Source organism: Belonocnema kinseyi, chromosome 1 (assembly GCF_010883055.1).
Source record: "Belonocnema kinseyi isolate 2016_QV_RU_SX_M_011 chromosome 1, B_treatae_v1, whole genome shotgun sequence".
In the NCBI taxonomy this organism is placed as follows: Eukaryota; Metazoa; Arthropoda; class Insecta; order Hymenoptera; family Cynipidae; genus Belonocnema; species Belonocnema kinseyi.
In genome coordinates, this window is record NC_046657.1 from 19,511,728 (window position 1) to 19,523,842 (window position 12,115).

The 12,115-nt window shown below is 33.1% G+C and overlaps 1 protein-coding gene across 1 annotated transcript in view; it reads left to right on the forward strand.

Moving 5' to 3' along the window:
- LOC117167010 (sodium channel protein para) overlaps window positions 1–12,115 on the forward strand; it is a 116,167-nt gene that overhangs the window by 55,122 nt on the left and 48,930 nt on the right. The window contains exons 12-14 of the mRNA XM_033351561.1: window positions 4,392–4,829; window positions 8,306–8,396; window positions 8,511–8,579. Of these exons, the coding sequence (XP_033207452.1) occupies window positions 4,392–4,829; window positions 8,306–8,396; window positions 8,511–8,579 (598 nt within the window). The remainder of the gene's footprint in view (window positions 1–4,391; window positions 4,830–8,305; window positions 8,397–8,510; window positions 8,580–12,115) is intronic.

The window sequence follows — 12,115 nt, forward strand, 5'->3', positions numbered from 1 at the left end:
TAAATTGATCATTTTCTCTTTCTCTCTCTGTCCCTATTTATTTTTATCATTTTTCCCCATAAATAATAGTAAATTTAATTATTTCTTTATTTTTTATATAATGTACCTTTATAAAGGTTATTACTGCACAGAAAATGTCTAAATGTCTAAAACTGCGCTCTAGATTCCCCTGAACCTTATAACACTTATTACTGCGCAGTAGACTTATACGAGGCTTTATGTTGCGCAGTAGAGTTCTGTGGAACTTTCGACTGCGCACAAAATTTCTGCTATACCCATCGCGGCGCAAAAAAGTTTGATGGAACTTTCATTAACTCTTACTTAATTTTTGTATATATTCGTACATTTATTATTGAATAAATTAAAAAGTCAAGAAATCGTGCCTTGCAGTTTTAAAAATACACTACTCCAGAAAACAGATTACTCATCGTAAATCTGCATGAAGAAGTAGGAGTATCTTGTTATAGTAAATGGAAAGTGGCTATGATTCGTTTAGGTCGATTCTTTACAGTATATTTTACTACCATCAATTTACAAACCAATTCTCTGATAAAAACAGTATCTTTAATCGAGCAGCACTTAAATTATGTGTGCTTCCGTAACTTGTGCCTCATTGGAGTAAAATATTAAGACTTTTTTATCTCTTTGGTAGGAGATATCTCTTTCTTCTCTTTTCTTAACGTCTCTCGCGTCCCTAATGGCCAGTTTACTAATGCCTACCCGGAAAGTCTGAGAAAGGTACGTGATTGGTTGTAACCAATTAATTGTACGTACTTCAATGTTTTTGGAAAACTATCCAATTTTTTATTTACTGGTAATTATCTTCGAAGGAAAAAGATCGATTTCCATTAAACTTTCAGAAACCATTTTAGTTTTGCTCTACTTTTTGTCCAAGAAGGGAAGTTGGGGAAAAAAAAGTGAGTGTGGAGAAGGAGTTACTTGGGAGTGCAAAAGGGGGAAATTAAGGAGAATAAAAAATAAATGAGTGTGGAGAAGGAGTGACTGATGAGGGTAAGGGGGGAAAGTGAGGAGAATAAAAGAGAAGTGAGTGTGGGGAAGCAATGACTAGGTAGGGGCAAAGGGGAAAAGGGAGGAGAATAAAATGGAAGTGAGTGAGTGGAAGGAATGACTCGAGAGGGGAAGAGGGAGTAGAATAAAAGTAGTAGTAGAGAGGGAAGATAAAGTAGGGGAAATTTAGGGGAATAAAAGTAGAGGAAGTATGGAAATTATGCAAGGGAATTTGAAAATAAATCTTCTTACCTATAGTAATTAGTTTATCATAAAATACTAATTTCCCACATAATTCGAAATGGAAACACATGGGCAATTTAAAGCTCGAGAGGCACTTTAGAACTTTGTTAATTTAGAGTTTAGTGATTCTCCGTCTACTATCTTTCAACAAAAAAGAGAATTTGCGGCAGGAGAGAAAATTTCAGAAAGTCAGGGAATGTTAGGGAAAAGCTTGCGAGTAAAGGAACATTCGATAAACTGAAGTTTAAGGTAATTTTATTATTTGTTAAAAATTCATCTTTTTTGGTAGAAATTGTATTTTTTCGATTAAAAACACAGCTGTTTCGTTTTTTTTTAAATTGAACCTTTTTGTTCGAAAATGGTTTTATTTTTTTGTAGGAAAAAAAACTTAACCGAAAATTGAGCTATTCTATTTTTGGTTGAAAGTTTATCGGTTTTAATTTAAAATTAATTTATTTTGCTGAAACAGCTATTTGGTGTAAATTGAATTTTTTTGGTTGAAGATTCATCAATTAAGTTACAAATTTATTTCTTTAATTAAAAATGTAAGCATTCTATTTTTTTGTGGTATTTTTTTTAATAGAAATTTAATCTTGTTGGTTGAATATTCTTCTTTTTATGTCACAATCCCATCATTTTAGTTGAAAATTCATTTTTCTTTTGTTGTTAAAAATGAATTTTTTTAACTGAAAATTTTATTATTCCATTTTTGCTTGAAGTTTTTTGTTAGTGAAAAATTGATTTACTTTATTGAAAAATCGTCTTCTTTGGCGCGAAAATTCATTAATTTTCGTAGAAATTAATATTTTTGGGTTGAAAATTCAACTTTTCGATAAAAGCTCATCATTTTGTTTTAAAAGTGAGTCTGCTCTATTTGAAAATAACGTTGAGAATTAACTTTTTTTATTTTTTTAAATTCATCACTTTCATTAGACATTGAGTTATTTTGATGCAAATCAATTCCAGGATTTGGCACTTTGTTGTGCCCTAATTCAATTATCGGTACAAAGATTTGTTATGCAAGGCTGTTCTTTATACTTGAAATAAGAATGTATATCGATCAGCAAAATCTAAAAAGCGGTCAGGATAAATTCGGGAAATTCGGAGTTTGTGGCAACCCTTCTTTTTCCTGGAAAATGTATGCCCAGTAAAATTGTATTCATGCCAAAAAGGTTCTATAACTTCTTCAATTGCACAAATCTCAGTTTTTAAATAATTTTTCTGGTAGAGAATTATTTTAGTTAAAAAATGGTTCATTAGCTTAGATGAACTGAAACTCAAAATAATAAATTAATTCCTCAGAAGGTATGAAGTGGTTTAAACCCGTTTGAATCGATTCAAATATGTTGGAAGTGATTCAAAAATTTGGCTAGCTGCCCAAATAATCCTAAATGATTCAAAAATATTTGAGAGGGTGCTATCCAGTTAAAAAATGGGTTTAATGCTGTTTTGAAGCGATCCAAACCAGTCCGAATTGAAACAAATCAGTCCCAAGTGGATAGAAAATATTCGGATCGGCTAAAAGTAGAAAAAAGTTTTGAAAATGATTGTTCCTCCTCAAGAGACACTAAACATACTTCAGTCAGTCCAAGATGGTTCAAAACAGTTCGAAGAGGTTCAAATTGATTTCTGAAACATTTCATAAATACTTTAACTAGTTCGAAACGGTTTTAGACGATTAAAACTTTATAAGAATTAATGCCAAAAATTTGCAGATGTTTTGCAAGATCTTGGAGTAGTTCAAATAGGTCCGAATTGGTAAAAATCAGTTCGAAGCGGATAGGAAATATTTGATTAGGCAAAGTTTTAAACAAAGGTTTGTACCTCTTAAAGAGAGATCAAACATACACCAATTAGTCCAAAGTAGTTCGAACTAGTCCGAAATGGTTAAAACCAGTCCGAAGTGGTTGAAACGAGTCCGAAGTGGTTTAAATAAATTTTTTTAAAAATGCCATTAAATTGGTACAAAAAGTAGTAGTACAAAAGTTTTGTAGCTCTTCAAGATAGACTGAACATATTTCAGTTAGTCTAGAGTGATTTAAATTTATTTTCAAAAAATGCTATAAATTCTTTATTTGCTTAGAATAGATTTCAGCCGATCCGAACTATATTGGTATTGATCCTAACCATTTCAGGATGTTTTGCAAGATCTTAGAGTAGCTTAAACAGGTCTCAATTGGTACAAACCAGTTCCAAGTGGATAGAAAATATTTAAATCGGTTTAAAACGAACTAAAGCTTAAAAAATAAAGTTTGTACCTCTTAAACAGATACAAAACTTATTTCAATGAGTCCGAAGTGGTTTAAATTAGTCCAAAGTGGTTCAAATAGATTTATAAAACATTCCAGAAATGCTTTATGTGATTCGAAAAGATTGTAGACGATCCGAACTTTTCTAGACTTATTCTCAACAAGTTCAGAATGTTTTGCCAGATCTTAAAGTAGTTCAGACATATCCGAAATGGTACAAATCAGTCTCAAGTGGATAATAGAAAATTTCTAGATTGGTTAAAAATAGAATGAAGAAACCAGTCCCAAGAGGTTCCGACGAAGATGGAAGAGAGTGGAAAAAGTGTTCAAAATAGCGTGGCGTAGTTGTTGAAAGGCCCAATGAATTTTGAGTTCTTTCACGCCTTTCTGAAGTTAGAATGCTACTTGGAGTCTTACACGAATGAGATTTCATGCAGTTTTACCGACCGAGTTAGGGTGGCGTGGCGTCATTTATGCACGAGTGGCTGTAGTTTATCCAATAGCTACCATTCTTGGTCACCTATCTATCCCCTCCATTTCAAGGCGACAGTGCTCCCAACATCGGCCCGGTGCACTGCTCCGCATGTGACAAGATAAGCCTTGCAATTGATCAAGAATAGGGATTAAAAAGAATAACTAATTGAGCATCTGAATATCATAACGTCCTTAGCGCTCGGATCCGATAAGCGAACCCGAGCGCTATGGACATTATGGAATCCAGAAGCTCCATTGTTCTCTTCTCTCTACCTACGACGAGTATGCGCAGTATACTGCTCCAGGCTCTATTTGAGGATACTTATATAATGGACGCAACGCTACGTAATTCAGGCCGGTGAAACTTCCGCCAAATTATTTACTGGAAATATAAAAAAAATTTGTTTTTACTTGCAGACGAGCCTTAGTCTGCCTGGCTCACCCTTCAACATCAGGAGAGGAAGTCGTGGTAGTCATCAGTTCACAATTCGCAATGGACGCCGTTTCGTTGGACCAGCGGGTGGTGACCGGAAGCCTCTGGTTCTTTCGACTTATCTGGACGCTCAGGAGCATCTACCCTATGCTGATGACTCAAATGCTGTCACCCCCATGTCCGAAGAAAATGGAACTATTGTCGTTCCAACTTATTATGCAAACTTGGGCTCGCGTCACTCGTCTTACACCTCACACGCGTCCAGACTGTCCTACACTTCGCACGGTGATCTCCTTGGTGGCATTGGAATTATTGGTAAACCAATGACGAAGGAGAGCAAACTTAGAAGTAGATCTGCTAGGCAAGCGTCCATCAATAGCCACACAACAGAAAATACTCAAAAACGCCATTATCATAGTACGGTAAGTTTGAAGTGAATAACTCTTCCCTACTGAAAAGTCCGACGTCGGATCCTACATCGAAATCTACGCAGAATACGACGCTGGAAACCGACGAAGCAATCTATGTCGGAAACTAATAGTTTACAATATTGTAACTGACCTCAAAACCTAGAATCCTACGCCAGATTCCAATATTTTCCTATGACGTGATCGACGTGGAAAGCTATGTAGCATTCCACGTTGAATCCTGATTGTTTCCTACGTCGTAACCGACGCATAATATTACACACGTCGAATCCTAATAGTTTCCTACTTGGCAACCAACCTTGAAAGCTGTGTAGCATCCTACGTCGAACCCTAATAGTTTCCTACGTCCTAACCAACGTAGAATATTACACTTGATCCTAACAGCTTACTACGGCAAAACCTACGCAGAATCCTACTTTGGATTCTAATAATCCCTTACGGCGAAACCTACCTAGAAACATGAGTCTGATCCTAATACTTTCCTAAATTACGACCCACGTCGGATCCTAATAGTCTCCTGCGTCGCAGCCGACGACTAAGCATACGTAGAATCCTACGTAGGAGGCTCATATTGTCATACGGAACAACCTACGTAGAACAGTACATCGGATCCTAATAGTTTCCTACGTCGAAACCTATGTAGAATATTACGCAGGTGGTAATTGTTTCCTGTCACGAAACCTACGTTACAATGTCTGTAGAATCCTACTTCGGATCCTCTCAGTTTCTTAGGTTTTTACCTAGCTCAAAACCCACGTAGGAACGTACGCTAAAGCTTATGAAGAATCCTACGTTGGATCGTAATAAATTAGTTCCTTGAAACGAAATTTACTTAGAAACATGCATCTGATCCTCATAGTTGCCTACGTAATAAATTACGTGAAAACTTAAGCAGAATCCTATGTCGGAAGCTAATAGCTTCATACACCGAAACCTGTCTTGGAACATACATCAATTCCTCGTAATTTCCTACGGCGAAACCCACGTAAGAACCTACGCCAAAATCTACGTCGGATCCTAATAGTTTTCAATGTTGTAACCGAGCTCGGAACCTACGGCGAATCCTATTTCGGGTTCTACTAGTTCCTCATGGCAAAACCTACGTAGAAACCTACAACTGATCCTAACGGTTGCTGACGTCGTTAATTACGCAGAAATAGACAATGAATTTTATGTCGGATCCCAATAGTTTCCCATGGCAGAACCTACGTTCCAATCTATGTATAATTCGAAGTCGGATTTTAATAGATTCCTATAGCGATATCCACTTTGGAAGGTATATTGATGCGACGTTGGAACCTGCGTGGAATCATAATACTTTCCTACGTCGTGAGTGAGCCAAAACCCACGAAAAACTCTATTTCAATACCTAATAGTTTCACACGGCTAAACCTACGTTAAATCCTACGTCGGATCCTAATAGTTTCTTACGTTGTAATCGACCTAGAAACCTGCGTCCTATCATCGTAGGATCATAACCGATGTCAAAACCTACGTCGAATCCTAAAATATTCTCCTACGTATAAGTCGAAGTCTAAACATACATGGAGTACTACATTCGATGCTTATAGTTTCCGATAGAAAACCCTACGTAAAACACCATCTAGAATCCTAATACCAGGGGTGTTAGTTGAAATTTGCCGGTTTTTTCAATAAAGAAAACACTTAATCCTCAAGGGAATCTCAAAAAAATTCTATTAAAAGTATTGACCATTGGATTCTACACATTTTGCCCATCTTTTAGGCAAATCATGGGTACTATTCCAAAAAAACTTTTTTTCTTTCGCGGCAAACCATTCGACGAACCATTTTTCGACTTCTTCAAAATTGGCAAAGTGCTTCTCTGCGAGTGAGTATCTTATCGATGCGAAAAGGTGATAGTCAGACAGGGCGATGTCTGGAGAGTACGGAGGGTGCGATAATATTTTCCAATTCAATGCTTTTAGTCTGTTCATCATGACTTTAGCGGTATGAGACGGTGCGTTGTGATGTTGTAGGATAACTTTGCCATGTCTTCGGACCCATTCCGGCCGTTTTTCGATCAACGCATGATTCAAATTGATCATCGGTTATCGGTAGCGATCCGTATTCACCGTCTCACCAGGTTTTAATAACTCGAAGTACACCACACCACACTGGTTCCACCAAACACAGAGCATTGTCTTACAGCCAAAGTGATTTGGCCTTGGAGTCGATGGATCGACCTCATCAGGTGAAAGCCATGATTTTTTCCGCTTCGGGTTCACGAAATAAATCCATTTTTTGTCCCCCGTGACAATTCGATGCAGAAAAGATTTCCTTTTGAACCATTCAAGCAGCATTTCACAAATGGTTTTTCGATTTTCCATTTTTCTATCGTTCAGTTGGTGTGGTACCCATTTTCCATACTTCTGGATTTTTCTCATGGCTTTTAAACATTGGCGAATCGCTCCTCGAGTCACATTTAGTGTGTGTGCCAATTGTTGTTGCGATTGGGTTGAATATTCATCCAATAACGCCTGAAATTCCTCGTCTTCGAACTTTTTCGCTGCACCAGGATGATCATTGTCTGGTAAATCGAAATCTCCACTTTTAAATTGGCGAAACCATGTCTCACATGTTCTAATCACTGGAGCATGTTCACCATAAGTTTCTACCAGCAATTGATGAGCTTCAACTGCTTTTTTCTTTTGATGAAATAAGAAAAGCAACGAATGCTGCAAATGCGATTTACTTGGAACGAAACTCGACATATTCACTGAGGTGAACAACTATGATGCTATTATTTTAGCAGAATGGCATTGCGTATTTTTGAGGGTTATTGACCATAGAAAAATATGACATAGATTCCAGATCATAGAAATGTATACATATCTCTAGCGACATCTATTAGTAAAATCGGCGAACTTCAACTAACACTCCTGGTATGTCGAATCCTAATAGTTTATTATAGAGAAACTTACATAGAATCTTATGCTGCATCTTAATACTTTTCTACGTAGAAAACTACATCCGATCCTAATAGTTTCCTACAGCGAAATCCTAATAGTTTTCGGGATGGGGGGGGGGGGGGGGGGGGGGGGGGGGGGGGAGACACAGCAAGAGAAAAATTCGGAGGAGGGGATATGCAGCGACACACAGGAGAGTATATGTATATTATGTGCATGCTTTAAGAATTTCAGGGGGTGGGTCAAACCCCTATAATACCCTCCCTGGTTACGGCCTTGTCGGATCCTATAGTTCCCTATGGCGAAACCTACATAGAAAAGTACGTCGGTTCCTAATTGTTTCCTACGGCAAAATTCAAGTAGAAACATTTATCTGATTCTAATAGTTTCCTTCGTAAAAACCTACGGAGAATCCTTTTGATAAGAATAAAATGTTTCGCTTATTAAGGTTATACAACAAAATATTTTTATACTTTATCACCAACTTCCTATTTCTTGTACTGAAGGGTCAAAAAGTTAATTTTTCAATTTTCATTTTTTGAGGATGGGGAAACGGAAGACTCGCTGGTCAAGTTGAAACAAGACAATCCATTTATCGAATCCTCAGGGCAGCAAGCGGTAGTCGATATGAAAGGTAAATTCTGAAGTCATTATTATTGTCCATAAAATGTGAAAAATTGCACATAAAAATATGTTATCGAAAAAAAATGTTGATGGAAATATTGATTAAAAATTTTTTCTTTTGAAGATGCAATGGTGCTAAATGATATAATCGAACAAGCTGCTGGTCGGCAAAGTCGGGCATCGGAACAAGCAGGTGATGTCTATTTTCAAAAAATTATTTTACTCTTTATTATTTTATATTTGCAACAGGCAACATGATATTTTTTTGTGAATTTGTACTATATTTACATCGTTCTAGACATTTTTTCAGTTTTTTTTTTCAGTTTTACACTTCAACTGTCAGTATTACATCCTCATTTTTTAAAATTAAAAACAATTGGCTCTTATTTAACATTTTGTGGTAAAGAAAGGACACAGAAAACTATACATTGGATAGATAATATTTTGTTTATTTAATTCTAAACGGTTTTATGGCGATTAAATTTTTAAACGGTAATTTAAACTGAAGAATTGATATTTTTTCTTATCGAAAATAAGATGTGTCTACACATCTCGAAAACTCATAAAAAAATCTTTAAGAAAATATAATTATTTTAAAACATATTCAGAAATCTTGAAAACTTTGAAAAGATTTAGAAACATCTAAATTTTGAGAAGATTAAACATTATGTTAAACAAAATGAAGATTTTTAAAGATTTCGAAAAAGAAGCTTTTTAAGAATTTTGAAACTTTTAAAGAGAATCAAGAAAAAAATCTGAAAATTCCTGGAGATGATTTTCTGAAAATCAATCTTAAGAGGTAATTAAAAAAAATTTAACATTCAGCATGATTTCATAAAATTTCGAAAGACTATTTAGAAATTTTTAGAGAACATTTTTTTAATTGGCAACATAAACAATTTGATTAAAAAATTAATTAATTTCAGAGGTATTTATAAGCTTTAAAAATATTTAAAAATAATTGAAAACATTAAAATACTTTTTAAATTTAGACTTTTGAAAAAATGAAATTTTTAAATATTTTCAAAATCTTCAAGGGAATAATATTTTTTTCTTCAATTTCTGAGAAAATTAAAAATTATTTGTTCTCATGCCGAAAAAGTAATTTTTAGAGAAAATATAAAAAAAATTTTAAATATTACAAATGATATCTTTAAATTTAGAAAAATAAATGTAGAAGATTTTAGAGACAAATTTGTCAATTTAGATTCAGAATTAGAAGAATCTTTAAGCAAATTGAATTATTTTATAACATATTCAGAAATCTTAGAAGCTTTAAAAATATTTTTGAATAATTTAAATTTGGAGAACATTAAAAATTTTGTTAAATAACATGTAGATTTTTCAAGATTTCGAATAAAAATTTCAAAGCTTTTTAAGAATTTTGAAAGGTTTCAAGTAAATAAAGAACATGACTTAAAATTCCTGAAAAAAATGTTAACGATTTTTTTTCTGAAAATTTAATTTTAAAAGAAAATTGAAAAACATTTTAAAAGATTTAAAATAATTTCCTTAAACTTTGAAAAAGAATGTAGAAGATTTTAGAACAACATTTTTAAATTTTCAAAATTACAATATTTTAAAAATCGAGTAAGTTAAGAGATATTCAAAAACTATGAAAAAATCTACAAATAATATGAAGATCGAAAATATTTTTAAAAATTTGAAAAATGTACATTTTCGAACTCTTTGCAAAAAGCTTTTTAAATATTTGGAAAATGTTAAGAAATAACATATTTTTCAGATTTCTGGAAAAGTTCAAATAATTATTTTTTCTGAAGAATAAAATTAACCTCGAGAGATATTCACAAGTTTCAAAAAGAAAGAAAAATAATATAAAATTTGAAAAGATTTAAAAAAAAAGAAATTTTTGAAGATTTTGTTTAGAAAATTGGAAGCTTTTTAAGAGTTTTTAAATGTTTGAAGAAAATAAACAATCCCTCTTAAAATTCGTGAAAAGATTTAGAGTGATTTTTTATTTTGAAAAATTATTTAATAAAGAGAGAATAAAAATAGATTTTTTAATGTCGAAGTAAATCTAAAAGATTTAAAAGCTTTACTTTCTTAAAAACTCGTTTTTATTGGCAAAAAATTCATTTTCTTGTTTGAAAATTAATCTGTTTTATTTAAGGATTTTAATATATTAATAAAAATTCGTCTCTTTTATCATTTCAACTGTTTTTTATTTAAAATTAGCGTCTTTTTGCTTTAAAATTTAACTTTTTGGTAGAAGATCAACTTTTGTTTTGAAATTTTAATTTTAAGTACCTGAAATCTTCAAAAATCTTTTTTGATTCTTTCAAGAAGAAAAAACCACAAGACGTTAAATCTGAATTGTTTTAATCATCTCATGAATCTTTGCATCAGGCTGCTTCTTCACTTATAAATGTACAGTTATTTTAATCTTTTTTCACCAAATTTGATTCCTTCCATCTTTAGAGTTGTTTAAATTATTATGAACTTGTTTTTAAAATAAAAATTGTTTAAATATTAAGAAAAAATTACTGTTGGAAGGAATTAAAAACAATTTTTCCTTTGGGAGACTTGAATAAAGTTTCCTATTTCACAAGAAAAGTGCATTAGTGCCGGTGCAATATTTTTTTGACTAATTTTTTTTACGAGTTTTGAAACGTGAATAGTATTTTTTGGTGGTGATTTTTAAACCTTTTTTCAATTTTTACAAACAGAGATCTTTTCATTTAAGTAATAAAAATATTTATTCATATTTAAATATTCGGTTTTGTAAGATCTAAAATTTAAATTAAAAATAATCTTTAGGGCAACCTGAAAAGGTTCGAATTAAGGCTAAAGATATAAAATTTGAATTCACATTTGCAAAGAATCATTATTTTATTTAAATTCATGATAACAATCATAATAAAATATAATTCAGGATTTTAATCGCGACTAAAAGAGCTTCTGAATTAAATAAATATTTAAAAAATATTCCTGGATTTTTTTCAATTTGTTTTTTAAGCGACGTAAATAGTTTTGTTTTTAAGCTAATCGAGAAAAGTGCTCGATTCCGTTCTTCAGAAAATGTGAGTGTGTGTTTGAGTTTTTGGGGAAACAGAGTTTTTGTGCAATGCAAAAAATATTACAATCTTCTCCACATATTTTTATCTGCAAGAGTGATCAATTTTCGTCTCACTCTGATTATCAGGGAGAGGATTAGAGTCACTGTGAAGTTAGATGTTAAAGGCAGCTCGGCTCTCATGTGCGGAGAACTCCCGTTAGACCATCGGCAACCGTGCGCGCGCACGTCTGACCCGACAGAGAGGGCGAAGTGTAGCAACGTGCGTGCGCATGCTTTTCGCTGGGCTAAGCGGGGTTCTCCACATATGAGAGCCGAGCTGCGTTCAACAGCTCACTTCACAGTGACTCTTATGTGACCCATGATAATCATCCTTTGCACTTTCTTAGTTCGCACGGCACTCTAGCACAGAAATTTATATTTTAATTTATGTAAATAATTTAACAAATTTCTTTTAAGTTAAAATATCACAACATTACTTTGTATATTTTTTCAATGTTAAGCAATATTTTTAGAAACATTTTGAGCAATTTTCTACACAAAATGCTTCTAAGGTTTCTTTATCATCCCACAATCCACATTCTATTTGTGTTAAAAATATCTGTTGACGATTATTTGCACTAAAAACACTTTTCTTGTATTTTATTTTTTAAATGTAGAAAGTAGAATTTGTAGTCATGTAGTTCTAGAAATAA